Source organism: Chiroxiphia lanceolata, chromosome 1 (genome assembly GCF_009829145.1).
Source record: "Chiroxiphia lanceolata isolate bChiLan1 chromosome 1, bChiLan1.pri, whole genome shotgun sequence".
Lineage (NCBI taxonomy): Eukaryota > Metazoa > Chordata > Aves > Passeriformes > Pipridae > Chiroxiphia > Chiroxiphia lanceolata.
In genome coordinates this window covers 71,942,006-71,965,585 of record NC_045637.1, presented here as the reverse complement: position 1 = coordinate 71,965,585, position 23,580 = coordinate 71,942,006, and the positions used below count along the sequence as shown (strand labels likewise).

General features: G+C 38.4%; 1 protein-coding gene across 1 annotated transcript; it reads left to right on the top strand.

The window, feature by feature from the left end:
* The first annotated feature begins 3,544 nt into the window (after positions 1 to 3,544).
* On the top strand, positions 3,545 to 22,807 carry SPATA48 (spermatogenesis associated 48). Its single transcript, XM_032682950.1, is given in 7 exon segments — positions 3,545 to 3,600; positions 5,084 to 5,133; positions 5,136 to 5,505; positions 9,172 to 9,273; positions 20,432 to 20,539; positions 22,685 to 22,764; positions 22,767 to 22,807. Coding segments are annotated over 7 exon segments (807 nt in total).
* Positions 22,808 to 23,580: the final 773 nt, after the last annotated feature.

Genomic DNA, 23,580 nt, shown 5'->3' with positions numbered 1-23,580 from the left:
GACTGGAATGTACCCCAAACAGTACATTTGCCATATAAAGTATCTGTTACTTGAGGATTCATTGGGCAACTTTGAAATCAGACTGAGTTCAATTCGACAGCTTTACTACCAATTTATGCCACTGAAACAGGCCAAAAAGTGAGTTAAATTTAAGTGTAAAATGCTGACATCCTGTTCAATGCATTTAAAATCTACTTGGGCAGCTGTGCAGATTCTATTTAAACACAGAGAATTGAGCTCATGTATTTTAGGTTCTGCATAGAGTGGGAAGAGTTTCAGTTCAAGATGACAATAGCAGGTGGGTTGTACCCGCATGGAAAAACAGCCCCAACAAGTTTTCTCATCAAGTATATTCTACGATTTCATAAAATATTTTATCCTGAATCTTTTAGCCTTAAAATGAGCATTACATTGCAAAAATCAATCATCTTCACAATAACTTATCAAAGAATTAAATTCAGTCAGAAAATTGCATTGGCAGGAAACAGTTTAAAATGAGCCTTAAATAATTAAACAATTAATGCATTAATTAATAAAATTCTGTATTATTGTAACGTTCAGCTGGCATAATTCCAATCCATTTATTTAGAAATGTAAATTCTATAAAGTGATAGGAAAATATTTAAGTTATGGTAACTGCTAAAAGTTTTTTCAAAGTAATTATGTTTTGAGATAATTTTCATAAAGAGATTTCTGCACCAGAGGGTTATATGAATAACGATTCTACTTACTTAAGTCATTTTTGTTCAATCATGCTAATAGTCAGGCAGTTTTCTATATCCAAGTACTTTAATTACAGTTGCCTACTGATGTTGTGTGCACAAATATTACCATTTCTATTACGAGTCATATTAAAGTTATATGGGAGAAGCTGAACTTCAGTCTGTCTCAGTTGAGTATAACCTTTTCGACAGAAAGCCTGCAAGATATGAACTATATTATGATTTCAAGTGAGCCTTCATATTTTCTTTCTGCCAATTACACCACTAATGCATTTCACAAGTTAAAAAGGAGACTTTTTTGCTTATCATATTGCATGCTTAAGTTTACAGGGTTGTATATTTTCAGTAAGATGACTCAGAAAACTTAGATGTAATCAAAGCATTTTAAGAAACACGCTCCACATTGTCCTCAAAAAGTTTAATTATTCACTTAAGGAAAAACACATACACCAGAACTGTCAGCATTAGTAAGTAAAAACTAAAAAAAAAGAAATCATATTTTTTATATCAGTTTGAAATAATATTATATTAATAACACCCAAGTGTTATTAATTGAAGTGTCTCTTCTGAAGCTGACAATGTCTACTATGCCTACTAAAACCAGATACAGAAGAATATTATGACATTTCAGGGAATATATGCTGAAATATTGCATATGGTTTTCCCTTTTTTGTCAGGGAGTAGAACTTTGAACTTCACCTCTGATCTCGCTCCTGGAAAAGACCTTGACTTTCTAAAGGAATTGGTGAAACTCAATCACAACCAAGCCATAGAATAAAATCTGGCACATATGCATACTAATGTAAAAATTAAATAACCTAGTTTAATAGTATCAGAAAGCCTAAGCAACTAACCATGTTGAAATTTCAAAACCTCAGTAGGAAGCAGAGACTGTCATTTCAGGCCCTTCCCAATCTCAGGAGGCTGTATGATGGAATTTCCCCATCCGTAGCTGCTGACAGCTGCAAGTATACACACAGTGGGTACAAAATCAGCACTAGAACACCAGAAATGTACAGTCTTGGTATCCTAACACATAACTATTTCTGTACCTCAGAGCCTTTGACCAAGTGATGCAGCTGCTTCAGCTGGGTACCAACATTACCAGCTACTCACTGCCCACACAACTCACCTGTGGTGTTATGCCCACCCTGTCACACAGGTTCTTTGATACATAGGGAGGAGAAAAACCCCTCCCCACAGCACTGACTGCTCATTTTTTTTTGGGGGGGGGGGGGAAGGTCAAATTAGACAAATTAGATAATTCTTTAGCTTTCCTGCATTAATCTCCAGATATGTGGAAAGGAAGTTTAATCCCGCCGGTAAATATGGTGAATGTATATGGGAAAAGCACTAGCAGGTGTAAAACTAAACCCGCAGGGGTAAAGCTGGATACTAAAGGGCAGAGCTCCTGTATTATGAAAAAGCATGTCCCAGACAGCAACACAACTTTAAAACTACCAGGCTGCAAAGACAGTTCCCCTAAGTAACAAGTGACAGGACCAGAGGAAATGGCCTCAAGCTGCACCAGGGGAGGTTTAGACTGGATATTAGGAAAAATGGCTTCACTGAAAGGCTGGTCAGATATTGGAACAGGCTGTCAGGGAAATAGTGGAGTCCCTCGAAGTGTTCAAAACACGTGTAGATGCAGCACTGAAGGGACACGGGTTAGTGGCGGGCTCTGCAGTGCCGGGTTAATGGTTGGACTCAGATGGGAAGGGGCAGCCTATGGTTCAAACCCCTGGCCCGGCGCTGCGTCACCCAGGATGGTACCTGGGTTGGTTGTCTGGGCAAGATGGGTAGCAGAAGGAGAAGGTGATACAGGAGGAGAAGGAGCAGCCTGAGGAGGGGGAAGAGGCCCCGTGCCCTGCCAGGCCCTTCAGGGCACATCGTTCCCGGCCGTGGATCTGCAGTGGGGAAGGCGGTGGCGGGGCTTTCCAAGCCACAGTGCCAAGCTCTGCATTTCTGGCGAAAGCAGGGAAGGGAAGGCAGGGGAGGGGAGGCTTTCACATCCTCAAACCCCAGGGAAACATCTGCTGCTGCTGGCGCCGCAGCGCCATCCAAAATCATCCCACCTCTGAGATCAGTTACTTAATCCCAATCCCTCACCGCTCCAGGGGCAGCTCCTTTGAAACAGCCAGGCCTGTGGCAGTGCGGAATGCACCCGGCCAGAGACATAAGGAACTGGCCTCGTACTCCTGGCAGTTGTTCCTAAAAAAAAGCAACCAAGGAAGTTTCCACTGCAGATCCAGTCACTGTCATGAGTACCTACAGCTCTGCTGCTCCATCTACATTGCGCTGCTGCAAGAGAGCAATTGAAGTATCTGGAATCCCAGGACACTTGCATGTTCCTGTGGCATATGAGTATTTAATGCGTAGTTTTTTGAAGGGGGGGGGAAGACGCAAGGAGTTTTCTTTCTCAAATAAAGTCTGACAGGAAAACGTCACTTTATTGAAAGATTTGGTATGTTGTTACTGTGCCAGAGAGGGAAACTAGCTGTTTCTTGTCAAAGAAGCAAAAAAGACTGCTCCACAGAAATCCTAAAACAAAGTAAAAGGCAGACATCTAGCAAAGAGGACTAGATTGGACATGTGACCGATTCATCCATGTGCTTCTTTAAAAGCACAGATCACTTCAGAATGTTGACAGAAGAAATAATTCAGCCTTCCTTGGCAAATTTACTTCCCAAGATAAACTGGACAGAATCCCTGTAAACAAAATCTAACGTAAAGTTTAAATTGCATTTCACTCTACAAAATGAATGCAACAAAAAATGAGTCATCCTTGCAATGTCTTCCATCCTATGATTTACCTGGTTCCCATGTCTTTACCTCTCCTGTCATCTCTTTCTAAAGCTTTCCAGGAGGATGTAAGAAGGTATGGAGGAAAAAGTCAATCTGCAACACTGAATGTAGTTTCTAGTGTAAAACTGATTATATTTGGGTATGGAGATTACAGAGTGTCAGTAAATATAGACACCAGTACGGCATTTTAAAGGCTTGTTACTGACGGAAGTCAAATTTTGGAAGTTTCATTTCACTCAGATGAATGTACAACTGTGATAGAAAGCAGGATGTATCAGATAGAGTTCTGTATCTTCAGAGTGTTGGCTTAGCCTTACACTGCCCATACAGCATATAAAATATCCTCAGCTGTCACTTTTTACACATTTTAGTTCTTGTGATCTATATATGAAACCAACCTTGATAAAGAAGGAAGGTGTGTTTATTTATTTCTTTATTCTGCTCCATCAGCAAACTACCCAAAAAAAAAAAGACCCACCATGATTCTGCATTACAGAACACATCTTTTTATTACTATAAACCTGTACTGTAATAAATGTTAGGCTCATTTCTAATTTTGTATTAATCAGCAGCAAGTTAGGATTTCAGAGAAATTACATCTGTGTGAGACTAACATAAACGAAGGAATTATCAGACTCTCTGCCCCAATTTCTCCTGACAAGGCCATAAAATAAAGGCCCCCATAGTCTGAATTAAGCTGTCCAAATAAACATAGTCTGATTTTTCTGAAGAGCCAGACCTTTGCAGTTGACATTGAATTCATTTGGAGAGGACCTTTTTAAATCAGACTGCTTTTGTTTAGAGTTCTAGATGCATACTATCAACCTTGGAATCAGGAAATGAGTGCTGCTTATTCTGAGCTGAGACATTAATGGACTTGTCTACTGATAGAACAACTGGCAAAGCTCTGGAGGTAAGTGAGCTGCATGGAAAACTCTGATGTTAATGTGTTTTACTTATTCCAAGTAATAATTGTAAGTATTCTGGATTTGCATTTCTCTGTGCTTGCATTTGATAATTTTTTTGTGTTAAATCTGTGTTTCAATTTAATTAGTTTGTGATTTCTATAGCAACAGAATAGTTTATTTTAAAATTCTTCAAGGAAAACACCATGTAATTGTCAGTGAGATTGAAAACTTCTTCATTTTGTCTCTACTACATGAGTCAGTAATTTTTAGTGCCATTGCAAGTTGCTATGTATGTCCCTTGAAGGACTGGGTTGCGGTGGTACTTGTGAACCATGTTTCACAGCAGGAGACATTTCATTGTAAGGTGTTTTCCATCATTACCAAGAAACAGAAAAATTCTGCACATTCAATGGCTCTGCTCTTTTTGTACCATACTTGATAAATCTCTTTTCAGGAAAGAATTCAGTACTTAAACGACTGCCATGCTTTTCTATGCACCGATATTCTGGAGAATGACCTCTAGTTTTACAGCGATTTGTTAGCTGGAACTTCAGAAACTTGAAGAAACAGGGGCAAGTTGCATCTTTTAAGTTTACTGCCACATAAGGATGATAGAAGAGAATGACTATTTTCTGATGGACCTGAAAGGCCAACAAGTGCCTTTGAAAAGTCTGCCTTACTAGTTGAACCAGTTTACAAGATGATCACTAACAGCATCCAAGAGTGTTAAGGAAGATGTACATGCCTGTTGTGAGGGGTCTTGAGAGCAATCATGGCTTTTCCAGCTTTGAAGAGAAAAACAGTAATACTTTCCCTAAATTTTATCTACTCACCCCTCCTGTAGGGGTGAATTACCCTTTATTCCCACACCAGGATGTTATGCCTTTAATAGATCCCTGCTCAGGTTCTGTGAGTCCAATAGCAGATGCTGAACAGCAGCCCAGTGTTGGAAGAGCTATTGAATCCCTGGTGGACTACAGTGATATGAAACCTCACCAGTGGTCCCCACAGGAGGCCTTCAGGAGGAAACTAGCCAGAACAGACAGTGGGAGTCAGGATATGATTCAAAGGTAAAGCGAATTACTATTTTTATTTCTTAAACACCAAAGAAATTGGTGATGCTTGACAAATAAATAAAATGTGTATATGAACTCCATTCCCCAGGGTCCTAAAGGAAAAAGCTTATAAAACATATTTGCCCTCGATATTTGAACTGGATATAAAAACTGCAGTAGTGTTTGTATGTTTCATTGTCCCTGCTGTAGCAAAGAAGTACTAGTCAGCAAATTCCAATGGGAATTCAAATGCTAAAAAAAGAAAAAAATCTTTGAAGGTAATTAATGTTTTTTAAAAATCTATTTATGTAAATTGTGAAGCTACATACCATGGTTCTAATGAGCACCTACTTTATTACAAACCAAAATAATAAGTCAATCTGGAGTTGGAAAATCTCCTGGATATTTCTGTGTCTCTTTGTATTTCCTGACAAGTTGCGGTGCAGCACATTTAAAGACCTATTCCAGTGCCTAGCTGATCAGAGAACAGAAGTTCTTCAGGACTGCCATCACATGTTAGTCAAAGTACATATTACTCTCTTATTTTATATCAATGTCTTACACATTGAGTCTGGTTGAGTCTGATCATTTCATATTGATTACAGCATCAAAATGGAAATTTACCACTTATAACATGAAGCAAAATTGGGTTAATGGTTTCAGAATTGTCTTCTAAAAATTGTGGAAAGCAGAAATATCAGCCCAGGGCTTCTAAAGATAGACATAATCAGCAATAAGCAATATGATTGAAGTCAATTTCAGTGATTTTCATAGAGAGATGCTCATTACAGCTAGAACAAAATTTTATGGTGTCTCATGCTACATGCTCATAGATGAGGGGAAACATATCTTAGAACATGGTAAAGAAATGTAAATAAGCTCCTTGTTCCATTTTATTATGCAGTAGTGCAGTTACTTACTGCATAGTTAGAGATGCTTTATATGTATTACTGTCACCAAAAAATCTCTAAGTGTCATAAATTCAGGCAGTGGTTTTGGTTCCTTGTTTCTATCTTCAAACTTTGCATTTTAAATCTCATTATGTTTTCTGCAGTCATATAACAGAACCCTAAAGAACATAAGAAACCACAAAGGATAAAAAATAGAGTACATGATTTGTCTTTTTTTTTTCTTGCCCATCGCATGTAATTTTCACTCTTATTTCTCAGTTACTGTATTCTTCATTAACATATGAAATTAGACCTCAGACATTAGTCAGAACTGTTCAGCTGTTTTTTTCTGCAAAAGTGAAGGGGAAGGAATATTTGAGATATGCAGTTCTATCTGACCATTAAGTATTCCAATGCAGATAAAAGCAGATAGAGACAGAGATATACTCTGTCAGATAGGGACATATCTGAAATGAACACAGACAAAATCTGAAACCGAATGTCATCAAGTCAGTAATCCAGGTTACAGTCAAGAAAGTAGTCTGAAATGGAGAGTAGTTCCAGAACACAGATAGAAACTGTCTGTTGGCTTTGTGGTGAGTTTTTTTTTTTATAAAGTTCACTATTAGAGTGAAATGCCAACTCCACTGAAGCTGTCAGAAAAAGTCAAATTTAACCCTTGGACAAACCTTGAAACAGGCATAGTCCAGTACAAATTTCTTAAGGACAGTCGTGTAAGTGTTCTTCAAACACAGTATGCATTTACTAGTTTTCCTGTGATGCTGAGATATGAACTACAAATGAGTAAATATAGATATAAAAAGTAGATTCGTTTTTAGCTACTATTTTTAATGAGACTGCATAAATGAATTCCAGATTTTAGCTATATAATTCAGGGCCCAACTACCAACCTGCAGGCACTTCGTGTGATGCAAGTTGCTAATCTTTCTAGATATAAGTCCCAAGACATTCCACAGCTAAGTCGTTTGGGGAAGTTGTGCTGAAAGAGAGATCAGTCAGGCATTTTGCAAGCAAATTCTACAGTCACTTTCTCCACTGTGTCTGGGATGAATGTAAAAAAAGGAGACAGAAGCAGTCTTTGATACGGATGAGCTGCGGTTTATAAAACATCTGCAGCAGACAGGAGCTTCTCTGTTGTGAGAAGATGTAGTGCTATGGCTTTGGCAGTCAACAACTTTGAACTTCCCTAGCAGGCGCTTGCACCTGCTGAGTGAAGCAAACGCAGGGAAGCTCTGTAACAGCAAAGCAAATGCAAGAAACTGACAATGAAGGTCATTCTAAGACTGGAGAATCATAACCTGCCAGAGAAAGAGGCAGCTGAAGAACTATCCTTCATGTATTCTGAGTCAGTATAGGGAAGGTGCTCAATGCTAGAAGACAAGGTCTTGACAGTGTTTGCCTGTAGTGTCCCCTTCTCTCACTCATATGACAACAGAATTTTCTACCCTTTTCTCTGTGGTCTAAAGTTTTCTTTGCAGTGTTTGAGAGGACCACAGAATTTGACTATGCAGGTATATTTGTAGCTGGGAACTTGGTGACAAAGCCCCGATATCCAATTTGCACTTTTTATTCTATTTGTAGGGCTTAACACAGAGCTGGGCATGGGGATTGCAGAATGGACCAGGTTGTTCGACAAGTCTGATAAGGAGCAGAGATGACTTCTTGCCCCTGCTGGAAGCTAACACATCTATCTTTCCAGGTCATGAGGCAGCTGAGTTGCTCAGGCAAACCCAGTGGACATGTGTGTTACTGGGCACAGTCAGGCATACAATGGGAGAGACAGGTACCTCGGCAGGGTGGAAGAAAAATGCTATCGGTAGATAGCAAATGCTATCATGGTTTCTTGAATGCTACTCTTTCAAAGAAATATAGACATGGACGGTGACAGTTGCTTGCAGGGAGAGACCAAGAGAGAAATTCAGACCTGATGTTAAGTTGCCCTGTGTTCTCAAGAACTAAATGAGAGAAGTATTACAGTAAGAGAAGCAGTTTATTTTTAAAGAAAACATGCTTATGAAATTTACTGAAGTTCCAGTATCTGAGGAGATTAAAAGGTAAGATTCTCCCTGATGAACTGGTTCATTTAGCATACATGCCAACCTAATTATTTACCACAGTATTTTACCAAATTCACATGAGCACTGCATCATTCCAAGGGCAAAACCTTGACCTACCTTTTAGGACCACATAAATATTCTGTCAGAATGTTCTGTCTGGTGAGAAAAAAGTTATTGCCATTTGGTCTTTAACAGTGTAAACTGAAGCTCTTGAACCTATCATATCCCTTTGTATATGTACAATGTCCCTGGATTGTTTCTACTTTCTACATATTTTATTAGCCCAAGCAGTCCCTCTCTCATTTTCTGAAACAAGTTGTCGATGTTTCCTTGGCTTGTGGGTGTCTCCAGCCTTTTACCAGTAAACTAGAAATCAGAATCTGTTATCTCCTCTTTGTAAGAATATCCCAATCTGATTATCTGCATAGCCAAAAGGAGAGAGATGACACATTTCTATCCTATTTCCATTTTTTTGCCTTCACATATGTAGTAGAGCTGTCATTTGTTGTGTCCTGCAAGTTCAGCAGATGATTGTTTTCATCTTGGGACATGCCAAGCACACTGGGCAGTTCACCTCTGTGGGGTTTTTTTTTCTTGTGGACCATTTTAATAAATAATTAGAATTTTGGAGCATGCAGTATACAGTTCAGCTGCCTCCACCATCTGTCTTATGAATAATGTACATATTTTTGGTTTCATTTCTATCCGAACAGTGCTGGTGCAGTATATTTTGAAGACATTGACAATGCTTGTGTAGACTTAATCCCACTTAACCATGTGCAAACTTCAAAGTCTCGCTATACAAGCACTGCACAGCATGTTTTGTTTATTAGCATGTTTTTGATACTGCCTCTTGAGTTCTTGCTACTTGGAGAAGGGAGAAAAAACAGTTAAAAATCTGATCTTGATGAAAGGAATGGAAAAATTTGGGGTAACACTCTTTATTCTTTTTAATAACATGAATGAAGTAAGCACCACGGGGTTTCAGATTCGAGGCTGAACCTTGAGAGTCCTTTTTAATAATTGAGTCAATAGTAAATGGCCTACAGTGGTAACTCCCTCAAGTGGTCAGTTTAGGTCTGTAAAAATCTAAAGGACCATCCAGAATAGATATATAAAAATACTCAAGGAAGCTAATACAAAATGACCAGAGAGATGTCTACTGAGGTGACGGCATAACAGATTTTATCCATCTACTTGTCTCACAGTAAGCTGAAATGCAACCTGTTTTGATTAAGTATGAATTTGTCATAGAACATTAAGGCCCGATTATTTATTGTATCACATTAATGTTATAGCTTCAGGGAAATTATGCTCCTAAGACCACACATCATGCTTTTCAACAGAAATATTGATTTGGGGTTTTTTTTGTTATCCAGGAGTTGTTCTGTGGCCCAAGTGACCCTGCCATCCATCTTGTACAGAATGGTCATAAAGAGTTGACATTAATTGATCATCAGACCAAAAGCTACCCCTGGTGTGCCCATCCTGGGAAGTAAAAGCTGCCTGTGGTAACACCAGTGCAATATACTGTCATGGTATAATGAACTCTTCATGATCAGCAGGCTCTGACCTAGGCTGAGATGGAAATCAGAGTATCTTTCCTGCTGTTAATCTTGCTAGACTAATTGCACAACCAAGTTTTAGGAACTCAGGGGGCACCTTTCCATTTTTCTGAATTGAGAAAGGTTCCATGTGAAGCTAGCTTGTGCACATCTGCTGGATCATACCCAAAACACCTGGCTTTTGATTCCTGATGATGCTGAGACTACCTAACACAGACATTCCTGTGAATGCCCAGCATCAGGAAGTAGATTTGTGTTACATTCAAGGTTCAGCTGAGTAGAACATGGAAGAGAAGGTTCTGAGTGTAGTATGTACCAGGAATTTCTGCTGATGCCATTCTGAATTGAGTTCTTACTTCCAAAAAAATTGGTTTTTTTCAAACTATACCGTACTTTCATATTTTGGATGCTTTCTGTTCTTTGGTATTAATGGACAGGTCTGTTGCGTAGAAATACCTGTGCCACTGTTTGATGGGTAGTATGACTTGAATATTGCCATGTTAAAAGTGTATGACTTTTAACTTTAGTCACTAGATGGCCTTTGAGTGTGCAAAAGCTCCCTGAATGCTATTAGGAACACCATACTTTTAGCTAGATGATGAACTTCAAAATTTGAAGGTTTTCACTTTAAGCCTTTCCTAAACCTGTCTTTAGTAGCTTGAGCTGATATTAAGCATTAATTTGCAAACTTTTGAGTAAGTAAAATGAAAAAGGTAGCAGCTTAATAGTAAGAACTAAAAACAATAAAACAAAAGAGGAAAGAGACTTTCTGTTTACCTAATCAGAATTTTTCTTTGCATCAGTCTCTCCTGTGTGTCCTTGCAGTGGTCTTGCACAATTCATTGTCGTGAGGAAACTACAGAAGGAATATTTCACTTGGAAAGCAGAGGGACGAAAGCTGTAAAAATATTGCCCTCTCTGTTGTGAAGATGCAATGCTGGATCTTATTTGCTTATGTCAGAGTATGTGCTAAATATTTCTTGTCGTTGTGAGCTGCCTTGTAAGTAGCTGGAATTTCTGAACTTTGCCTTAGGTCTGTTCATATTATTTATTTACGTGGTATTCAAGGTGAATGTGTATCCATCAAATGCTGTCACACACGTGGGAAACAGTCCATCATTCTTCAGACAGCCTTACTCATTACAGCAGTAGGTTCACAGGCAAAGTAAGGCACTAAGCATTGTAAGGTGGTCAAATTTGACCCATGGTACTGCAGCCGAGCCTATTAATACCAAGCTTTTATGACATAATGCCCCATTCCAGTCGTTTTATTTCACCTTCTGCACAAGTCATCTGGTTTCTCATAACCTGCATCTAATTTTTCTGCTTGAATTGAAACATAAAATAGTATAAAATGATTACGCAGAAATGAATGTGCTTTAAAAGTAGAGCACATGGAGAATACAACATAGTGCTGAACAGAGGTCTGAGTTGTAGTGAAATTACAGAGCTGCTAACCCTTAGTTCTGCTACGTTGTATTGCTGTTGCTGTGGAACTTTGAAGAAAAGAAGCTGATGTGTACACTCTGCTGCAGGCAGACATCCTGTCTGGAACTATTTGCAGCATATGGTACTGTGTTGGATTCAAGCAACTGGTTCTGTATTACCTTCTCTGGTATGCTGCATCTCATTTTTCTGTTTTTTAGTGAATGAGGCTACAGGTTTCATTGATTTCTGGCAACCAACAAGATCTCTGAGAGTTAAAAGATTCTGACATGTCAAAGCTGGGAAAAACTCAATTCCACCTGGAAAATTCTATCAAGTGTTTCACATTTATTCTCTGTCTATGACTTTCAGACATCAAGGTTGCTATGATTCTGAGCAAAAGAAAGAAGAAAATCAGAAGGCATAAAACTTGTTGCCTATAATTTGTTTTTCCCACTTTGTGTGTTTGTCAGTAGTTCTGGAAGGAGGTGAAAAGATATAAGGCTGCTAAACTCCCGCCAAAATCCTTGAAAAGTTAGGTCTATGTTTTGAATTTAGAAGCCTAAATATGGTTTGTAGATGTAAAGTATAAAAACCTCTTTGTAGATAAGTCACTTTCACTCTCATGGACCAGCAGCTGCACTTCCTGCCTGTAGCCCTCGGGCAGCAGTATTGGTGCTCAGGCATTACTCCGGAGTGAGGCACTATTCTTCCCCAGACCATGCAAGAAAGTGGTTGCCAACATTCAAATTATTAGCAAAGCTGCAAGTAGCTAAGAGTCATCTGTCATGTAACTGCAGAGACAAACAGGAAGAGTGGTGAACCTGGGCATGTTTTGTATGTTAGCCTTGCACCCACCCTCTCTTCCTTTTGGCAGAACAGGAAACCATCTTCTGTTTTTCTTCTTTTTTCTTAAGGAATTAGAAAAAAGAAAAAAGTCTTGACTTGTGCTGTAGATCAGCCTAAAAGCACCTAATATAAGATCTTCACAATAATGTTGTGAAGAGCTGCTGTGCATATATCCAGCACTCTAGATAATATTCTGAAGTCCTTTACCATGCAATTTGGAAGTTTTACAGATGGAAATCCAGGTACAGTGTGATAAAGTGGTTTACAAAATCCCATTCGGAATCTGTAGCACAGTTAGGAATGAGAATTCAAATTGAGCCCAAGTCTCTGCTGTTTTTTAACTGAACTCCAATCTTGAAGCTTTTGAAATGGTGCTTTGCTGAAGCTTGGGTTTAAATAATATTAATTAGAACAAAATGATGGCCATAGTTCTTAAAAGTTAGGCTGGGATGTAAGTGAAGACTTGGGAATCTTAGTAATGTTTTATCCAGTTTTTCTCAGTAGTTCAGACATGGAATAGCTGTGAGAGCCTTCAGCATGCATAAAAAGCCAGGTCATAGGTGTTGTGATTCATCTAGAAGTGCTTAATTTATGAATCTGAACTTATTAATTATAATTATGTTTGTGAAGTGGTAGCAGTCTAGGATGATCAGTGGGAATTTCCCTAAGTGAGCTGTGGCTTTTCAGGTCAGATGCTTCATCTTTGCACTTGACCGAAAATCCTGGATCATAATTCAGTTCTTCTCATTCTCTTACAGACTTACATTAAAACCTGTCTTAGGGGAAAGGCATTAGTGACATAATCTCTTGAAGTCTGTTCCAGCCCTGGAATGTAGCATCTTTCTTAATATCCATGTTTTGTATATGCACTCTTGAATTTGTTTTAAAATTAACATGTTCCTCTCTTTCATCCTTGGTTATGTTGCAATGTATGCCTAAAAGCTGGAATCTTCTGTCATTTCTTTGTCAAGGGTAACACAGAAATCAAGGTTTTTGTAAAGAGACAGTCAAAAAATTGGGAAGTTGTTGTGAAAGAACACTCTGAAAATCTCTTTCTGATGCAGTCCTTTTTCACCAACAGATCTCCAAAAATCTTTTCTAAAACTTACAATCTCACTGTAAATAGTGTAATCACTTTTACACTTTTGAGATTACACTTTTAGACTTTTAAGAGCATGATCTCGTTTTACAGAGTTTTCATTGAGTGGACTACATTTTCAGAGCACGGGTGTTGCAGGCTTGAATCTCATCTTTTTGTGCCACTAAATAGCAAGGTTCCAAACTGAATGCATTGGTGCTTTTTTGTATTTTCATCATATGTTGCTTTTTTTACATTTACTAAACAACAATTGTCCAGTGGCTCAAATGTCTTTTGCTGCATTTTGAAATGTACCAATTTTTTTTGTGCATGTTTTCTTTTTCTTGTTTGTTTTCTCCTACTTTCTCTACTTGTCTGCCAACTTTAACCTCCCTCATATTTGCTTTCTTGTCTTTCAAACTCATGAAGTGTAAATTTCATTGGAATCAGTGAGTTAAAGGTACCTGCTTAGCATGATTTCCTGAACAGGGACAGGATTGAGTATCTGTTCATATATTTTGCAAAACTGCAACCTCTGTGATTGCTTTTACAAGATTTTAAACTCTGAATTGATTATGTCTGTTTTCCTTGGTTATTTTTAATTTGTTTCTTACTGGTTTGATTATTAAGTATTTACTTATAATATTTATTTAATTGTGGAAGATGAATACTGCATTTGGTTTTGTATGTCACTTAACTAACCATATACTAGGTAGATGAGCAACTGAGTGCTAACAAGTATGTTTCGTGCAGGCAGACAGGCTTTCAAAAATAGCTCAGCAACCACACATGAAAACCAGAATTCTGAAAGAGTGCACGTTGATCGCTAAGCTCCTGTGAAAACCTGGCCACAAACATCACAATCTGATCTCCTGCATGTAGCTGCCACTCCAACCCAAATGTGTATCAAGGAAGAGCAGGACAGTCCAAATTCTGGAGAAACACTGTATTTTCATCTCCCTTGGGCAAGTTGTACAGGGGAGGAAACTTTGCATCACAGCTACAGTGACTTCCAGGAAGACTGACTGATAAATCCTTTGGGCACTTTTGAGAGGTTCCGTGTTATTAAAAAGTGAAAATAAGTAATGACCCAATTAATTGTTTCTTGTTACTAACAACTACTTTGAAAAATTCTCTTTCTTATTCAGAAATGTATTTTGAACTTAATTTCGCAAATCGTAGAGAAAGTGCTTTTGCTGTCTCATATGTATTTCTAACATAATCATCTACTGTTCTTTTTTACTTTAAAATCTTTTTTACTTTAAAATCTTTATATATATATACATATATATATATAATTTTTTATAATTCCCCTCCACTCCGAGCCACCAGCTTTTTTTCTTTGTTGACCTCTTCTCCAAGCAGCTGCTGAAACAAGGTTATGCTCTATGTGGTATTTTAGTTCTGCAGGTGTTTTAAGGGTCAATGGAAAAAAAAGCCTCCCACGCTGGTGATGGGGATTTCCTCTGTAGTATTCATGGGCAGGGCCCTGGTATGTTAGGCGTAAATAATTCCTCTCCTTGGTATGGTTAGAGCTCACTTACACCTTTAGTGAGCTGGCTGTATTTGTTGCAGTAATAGTGTAGCACATTTAGTGCATTCCAGCATGTGCAGCAATGGTTCATATCAATCAAGTGTTATGTCTGAGTTGTGCTTTCCTCTTTCCTATGTCTTTTATACTATAGCACAACAACTTCGGGGCTTTCACTGCGGTACTTATTGGAACCTGCTTCTTGAAATTTGACAAAAGCAGGACAGTGATTATGTTTTCTTGTTCTAGATTAAAAGCCTTTGTCTCCACAGTTAAGTAAAAAATCTGACAGTCATTAGCTTTTTAAAATTTGGTACTCGTAATTCCTCAGCTCTCATAATCCACAGTAGAGGGCAGTGCTTACACAATGCATGTGCATTCTCACTAAGTGTTAATTACTTGGCAGCACCTTTGAAACATCAACTAATGCATTGCCAGAACACTGGTAAATAGGTTACAATACTGGTTTTTGAAAGATATCAACAGATGAGGCTGAAGTGACCTGTTCAAGCCCACAGAGATTGTCTGTGTCAGAGAGAGGACGGGATCTGACCAAAAGCACTTGATTGAAATGGGAACTTAATATATACGGTTTCTAAGAAGGTAAAGTCGTGTTTCAAGTCCTGCAGCTCTTGCACAAAGCCGTTCTCTGAAACTCCCCTTTAATCATGGTTTCTCAAACACATTGAGCAAAATGCTACTATCACATCAGTATATCTGTAGTGACTTTGGTCATATTTCTTCAGTGTAGTCATTTTCCAATTGACTGTGTGCATGCATCCCTTATAATTTCAAGTTATCATAAAAACCTCACAGGCACAATTAGCTGGGAAGAGGACCCTGTGGTGCCTTGCACCTTGCACAGTCATTTACATGGGCTGCCTAAGAGCTTTCTCACAATGTATCTTTTCTTCAGAAAATGATAGCTTGTCCAGCATGGACACCTTTTTAGTTGTTTTCCAGTTTGACTCATTGGTGAGCTTGAGGCAGAGCGCAGGGGTGTGCTGATATATCCTACTCTGACATTTTTCAAATGAGATTTTATTGCTGGCTTGAAATGCTTTACTGTTTCTGAAAATTATTATCCCATACTAAAAATGGGGGGCTGAAAAAGTTGAAAGCAGAATAAAACAGTTTGAAATTGTAGAAACAAAATCAGGTTAACAAGATTCAAAATTTTCCCAGGGAGTTGCCATTGTGATGGTTTTATTCTTTTAGAAACCCCAAATCCGTTTATAAGTACCCATTCCCTATCCTGTGTTGATGGCTGAGGGAGAAGGATATGAAATGCAACTTATAATGCACTGCTCAAAAATCCTGTCAGTCCCATTCTCTGCATGAAGCACTTTGGTTTAACTTTACAAATACTCTTAGGTATAGTCTTTCCCGACACAAGAGAGTGTCATGCATTGAGTTTCCTGAAACAGGATCATGTCTGAGGCATTTTTATCACAGGTTATTCTGTTTAGCAAGTAGGATCATGGAGATAAATAGGATCAAGAAGGGCCACAAACATGTGGCATGTCAGTCTTCCTGAAAGGGAATTTAAGGTGGAAGACAGTTACAAGTCTTATGTACTGGAAATGAGATCTGAGAGGCCTATTTTATAATTACAGTAACAAGAAGAGCTAGTTAATAACTTAATATGGTGATTTAGTTCTATGATATTTATACAGGAGTGTTTATAAGAAAGAGCAAAATGTTAGGAACTCTTTCCTTGGAAGTGCAAGGTAAGAATCTACCGAATTCCTTTCACCTGACCGAATTTTTGCACAAAGGACCTGGATACCTCCACTGCTCAAGCTGAAGTGCTAGATCCAAGGTTGAGGGAATCTTGATTTTGCTCCCTGAAATACAGCTGACACGGAATTTACATGGCAAACCTAGGCATCCAGTAACCTAGAGGCACCCTAGACCATCACTGCCAGATGAGGCTTCAGAAAAATATGTATCTCCTGCGAATCCTGGGAGATAGGGGATTATCTCAGATACCTTAAGGCATCTCAAATAGCTCTAAATATCAGTATGGAGGGCCAACTAAATTAAGTTCACACTGCTTTTCCTGAACATTACCAGGAAATAAAAGTCTTCAAAGACATCTCAAGATGGTGAGGCTGGACCTCCAATCCTGTGTTCAAGATTTGGACCCTCACTCCAAGAAGCAGCACTGAGGTGCTGGAGCATGTCCAGAGAAGGGCAATGGAGCTGCCGAAGGGTCTGGAGCACAAGTCTTTTGAGGAACAGCTAAGGGAGCTGAGTTGGGGTTGTTTAGCCTGGAGAAAATGAGGTTCAGGGAGGATCTTATCTAGCTGCCCGAAAACTAGATGAGGGGCAGTTGGGCTCGGTCCCTTCTGCCAGGTAAAAAACAATAGGACAAGAGAAAATGGTCTCAAGTTGCACCAGAGGAGATTTAGATTGGATATTAGGAAAAAATTCTACATGGGAAGGGTTGTCAAGCGCTGGAACAGGCTGGCTGAGTTACCATCCCAGGAGATATTTGAAGAACGTGTAGATGTGGCACTGAGGGACATGGTTTGGTGTTGGACTTGGCTGGGTTAACAATTGGGCTCGGTGACCTTAGAGGTCTTTTCAGCTCTTAGTGATTCTATGACTCTATGGGCATACAAAACAGAGGCACACCAAAGCAGAGGCACTCAGAATCACTACAGTCCAATTGAAAATCTTAGTGCTTAGACAGATTCAACTGTCAACACTATATGTTTCTCACTGTCAGGACTAAGAGCTGCTAGGACGATAACAAGGAAGTGCATGAACAAGAGAGATGTCATGGTTAGAGAAAGAAAGCTTGATGACGACAGCATAACCACAGAGGAGTTTTATGTGTTGCCCAGTGGTAGCTTGGCACTTAGTTGTTTTCTTTAGGAGCAGCAGTATGGCTTAGCAGCTCATCAGAGAAAGCACACAAGAGCTAGACAGCATGACTGAAAAAAACAAAAACCCAGGGGAGTATTTTTTGAACCTCAGTTTCTTCTGCCTTGTCACCTACATAACCGCAGCACATTTTTGCATCTTCTTTGCATGTTCCCAGGAGAGCAGTGCTGCTTTACTTTAGTGTAAGCTTACTTACTTTCCTGGTACTTTTGTCTTCTCCATGCCCACCTCTCTTCTCTTTTAGATCTACATCCATCCCATGTGTTATCAATGTACCAACTTCTGTCAATTGCTTCTAACAGACAGTCTGCAACAAATCTTCATCTTGTATCTTCTCTCAGACTGACTTTTGGGTCATGTTTGGACATTTCCGATGCTTTCATCTTCTCTTCTACTTTTGCAAGTTTTAAAGGTGAGAAGTTTTTATCAAGCAGATGCCTCACATTATATATTCTAATACCTCCACAGTTGTATAGTTATTACATTTGGCTTATTAAATATTGCAAGTTAATATGGGGCTTCTTGTTGTGATTTGCTTCTCTTCTGTGTGACATCCATACAATTTCAAGGAAGTCAGTGGAATTCCTTGACATGGGAGAGATGTAACTTGTGATGTATCCCATCACCAGGGTAATAAAACTGTTTTCAGAGTCTGACTGATTCCTTCAAGGTGGTAGCAGGTATGTTTTCAGGTTTGGATGGATGCATGTGCTTATACTCACAGCCACCCAGTATCCATTGTGTCCCTTGGTGGGATCCTGATATGCAGAAGAAATTTCCTACAGAGTGACCTAATCTGCACATAACCTAACAATTGTCTGCTTTGACATGAAAAAGCAAACATGGATGCAAGTAATTTTGGCCAATTCTGCAAATATGTTCTACTGCTGCACTAGATTTTGAAGCCTACTTGTTGTGCCTGTGTGGCTGCTGTCAAGACAGACAGTAGATTTGTTAGGTCCTCAGCCAAATAATTGGTGATTCCCTATAGGCAACATCTCACCAAGTGCTGCAAAACTTCTGTACTGATTCTACAAAGCCATCTTCTCTGGAGGGTCGTACGCTGGAGCATGGCCCAGGGAGCGTAGCAGTATATGAATGTATGGGTTAGTGCAAGGCTACTCCAAAATAAGACAAAGACCTAGATGGTGTTTTTGCTAACTATGGTTACAAAGGCTACAACATATACCCCCAATGCTCCCATGGCAAATATAGTTCACCCACAGTCCTTTATTATAACCCTGGTTAGTAGATACAGCATTTTGTCACTACCTCTGCTATTCTGGGGAGGAATTTCAGAGCCAAGTTTCCTAGTACTCAAGTCAAAGATACACAAAGTCTGATAAACCGCATCACTCACATATTCCCATTTTTGCATCCTATGCTGAACTTAATTGCAGAGAAGTAGCTGATCAGCTGTATGAAACTAATAGCACTTTATAATCAAAGGAACTGTTTATTTTTACCCAGAGTACAGGGGAACTAAAAAAGTACCTCAGAAATTATTTTAAAGGAGGGCTGTTATTATTTATACAGTGTGAAGACCCACAAGGGACTAATGGAGACAAGGTGTATAATGCCAAATATTTAGTCGATTCAGTGGATGCAACAACCTGTCATGAGCCTTTATCTCCATGTGTATGGGCAATCTGTGTCTGTATACTTCAACAGTGTCCTATCTTTAGCTGTCAATATAGAACAATATTGATGATACTCTCTGAATAACTTTGAACTGCAAAAAAAGTACCGTATTGGGAATTTATATTTTTTTTATTTCTAATATTCATGGATTATTTGTCTGAATTCATATTAGTACCTATTTTTTTCTTGAATTTTGTCCATCTTCACTTCATCTTGCAGTAGTTGTTATCAAAATTTTCTGTTATGCTACCTCAGATAAGTAGAATTTTTTTACTCCATCTCTTTAAGGAACTCTGCTTTTCATTTCCACACTAAAACTTACCTTTAGAATTAACAAAAGGCTTTAGTTTTCCAAGATGTGGCACTTACTGTCTCAGTCCACTGGTGCACTCAAACTAGAATTTAAGTAGATATGTCTTAGCAGTGTTGTTAATATTACATTTTAATAAATTCTAGGGGAAATTTAGAGAACTATAGAATAATTTGGAAAGCCATTTGTGGTTTAGCTTATGAGAAATCATACTTGTTGGCATAAAGCCTGCTATCTAAATTCCATACTGAAGGTGGAAACTAAATATGAGCTAAATCTCTATTACATTTTTAAAGTATATTTTCTTACTTTTTGTGGTCTCTGCAAACCCTGTGACTCCATTTCTTCTTTATGATTGAATGTTGCTTGTAATCAGGAATATCATACAGATATTAAACCTAAACTAATTGGGAAAAAAAAAAGTCTCTAAAGAAATCACTTTCACCATGTCTAACCAGAGATTTTCAGCTAGATCATCATTAAGTTGTTTCCCTGACCTTAAAGAAGCTATGCCAGTTGATACAATCTAAGGACTAAGGATTATATTATGAAAAGGTTTTACCCCATCCATCTTTGATAAACACTAACCATTTCAGAACTGACCCATAAGTTATATTTCAAGCCTCTAGTCATTTAATTTACCCTTTCTCCACTCCCACCCCCCTTTAACTGTTTCCTTTAGCACTCCAACTATCCCTGGATACACTGACAAGGTTCATTGATCAGCAACTCACCCGGGAAATTCTAATCTTCCATCAACAACCCCATCAGTAATTGCACAAATGCATGAGTAGGTATGAGGTATATTTCTCATCTTGTTCAGAAAGATTACAGGAAAATCATAATTGTATTTATTTAGTTAAAGAACAATTAAATGTTAAGTATGACATTCTATTGGTTTAAAAAATACAGAATAGTTGGGATTGGATCCCACCATATTATTGTGATGCTAATCTGAAATCCGTTTGAAGTTTTAGAATTTTTCTGGAACATCATAAGTATGCGTTAGGAAGGTGACTTTTTTGGTTTTATATATAAGTAATCTCTGTGTTTTCAAAGAGGGTAATGAATGTCAAAGTTACAAAGTCCCAAAAGAAAACTGTGTGAAGTTTCTAAACTGGTGTTTGCAGACTTATGAAATGGGTATTTTCTATACAAAAATAGTTCTTACAAATCAGTGGTTTTACTTAAAGGGCAGTGAGAGGCAAAATCGTGCCATGCCACCACACCGATGCAGCCCAGGACCCTGTGACTACAAAATCATCGCAGCTCCCCATGACTACTATGGCTGCCTCATGAAGTGAATTAGTAATATTTATTCTCTCTTGCTCTTCCATACAAGGCTTTTTAAAACTATGAGCTAGTATAAGTACTTAGATGTTGGTTTCAAAAGACCTGGACACATCAGAACAACTGAAAAATTAATTTCCCTTTGTAAAATAAATTATAAAAAATCCTACTGATTTCAGTAATCCCAAGCTAGACTGTAGTGGAGAGGTGAAGAGAAGGGAGATTATTCCTGGAATTCGAAGTCAGACTACCCCACTTCATGTGCTTTTCATGTAGGACATGGTCTCATTCTAACTGTTTTTAAAATGGTGGCCCCTTTTTTAATTTCTTTGATCATTCTCAAGCCATGATTGTAATAATTTCTCAGAAAGTAGCAAGTGATTGCTTGTGGCAGATATTTTATAGCTGCTTTATTCGACATGTCTACAACATATGGTCAGTCTGCTGAAGACAGTTACGAGTATCAGAGGGAATCTCTTGTCTGCTGCTAACATGGTCTAATAAATGTTCCTGTCAAAAGTATCAGCAATATCAGATACAGCAGGCAGCAGGCAGCCACTTTTGTACTGTGTTTCTACTGCATGGTGCTCTTACAGTATGTGGGGCAAAATTGTGCACAACGGTGTGAAGCATTTGGAAGTCAACAAGATTATATAGGATATGAAACAGTAGAAATATGATTTCTTCATCTTTGAACACGAATAGCATTTTTATATGTCACGCTTTATTGATGTATTTTTATTGTATTTTTATATCCAGGTAATCCCAAGGTGAAGTCAGAAAATTAGGTTTCAAAATCCTTTTGTGCAATTAAATTCTGGCAGGTTTGTTTAGCTTTTGCATAGTAAGGAATGTTTTATATGTTTTTTTGTTTTGTGTTTAAACGGACTGACCAGCGATTCACAGAAATACAAATCCAATTGCACCTCAAGTTGTATGGAAACTCATTGGCTTCACTCATTGGTTAATGTAAGATAGTGCTAGATTTAATTTGATTTTTGAGAGAAAGGTTGTGCCCTTTCAGCAAGTATCATTGAAGATTTCAAAAGGTATCTGTAGGTAAAAAAAGAAATTTTTTTTTTGGAGAGTGAATGAACATAAAACTCTGTGCTCAGTTCTGTGTTGACTATGAGAACTGGGCATTTAAAGCAGGCATGCAGTGGTGCCCAAAGAAGTATTTTTAGAAGGCTTGAAAGTCAAATCTGCATCATGATCTCCAGGCATCACTGGATGATGTGCTTATGTGCTTGAAAGCATTCAGCATGCTCATGGCAGTCCTATGTAGATACTGTGCAGGTTAGTTGTGAGACAACTGTGTGTATCTATGTGTGTGTGTGTGTGTGTGTGTGTGTTTTCAAGAAATGCTGAAAAGAAGTGAGAGGCAGAACACACTCTGTTACAGCTGCTATTACAGCTTCTTCCATATATCCAGAAAGGAAAATTTAAAACTTTTAGGAAGATTTACCACCACTGTTCTTAAGATGGCTGATTCTAACACTATGGAATATTACAAATTGTTAATTCTCTGAGACCAATGGACATAAGTGTTTATGAAGAAAACAGGGAGAAGGGAAAAGAGAGAATGTTTAGTAATATGGGGACACGCTTTAGAAGTCTTTTTTTCCCTGTTTTTTTGTGACTGCAGATACATAGCAAGACGTGGAGGCTTGTCTCAGTATAAGCACCAAGGACTTTTTTCTCAAGTGTTTGCTCCAGTTGGTCCTCAGATTCTTTCAACAAGGCAGAACAAGAAACCTTTACAATTTAGAATGTGTCAGTCCTTTTCACCTGGGTAACTGAGAGCCTCAGTGACTGACAGTGAGAAGGAGGGAAATGTGTGAAGATGTGTGGACATTTTAAATACGGAACAAAAATGAAATAACATAGAAGTGAGTGTCTGTGGTTATTCTTAGTGCATTATTCTCATATTTATGACTTACTAACATAGACAGATAAAACCATATTAAAAACATGAGTCGTAAGTCAAAGGCTTGAAGCTGGTCCTCTGTACTGGATTGCCTTTTTGAATATGGTTGAAAATAATGCCGTAGCTGTTCCATCCATTGACATAAACATTTTGTGTACACGCACGCACATGTGGACACACATATGTGAATGTATTAACTATGAAGTCATTACAGAGCAGCAGGCCTTCTCATCAGCTGTCCTAAGTGTGCCTTGCAAAGATGATTAAATGTCACAGAGTGAGATTTTAACCTTTGCCTGTACTGGCTTTGTGTGTTGTAGTGAATGAAGAGCCAGGTTATGTTCTCTGGTTTGGAGGCTAATTAAGACTGTGTGCCTTGCATCCATGGTTAAATTCTTTTATGCTTAATCTGAAAACAGTTAAATAGGGAAGATGGAGGACCAGTGCTTAAGCAATTGTCTTGGCACTGTTTTATTTTCTCATATTGGTGTACATAACATGAGGAAGGAGCATCCCTGAGAAAGAGAAGATCAGATGCAAATTTATAGGTCAGGGAGTTCTACTGTGCTCCAGGGGCCAAAATAGTCCAAATAGTTTATTCTAATTCGGACAGC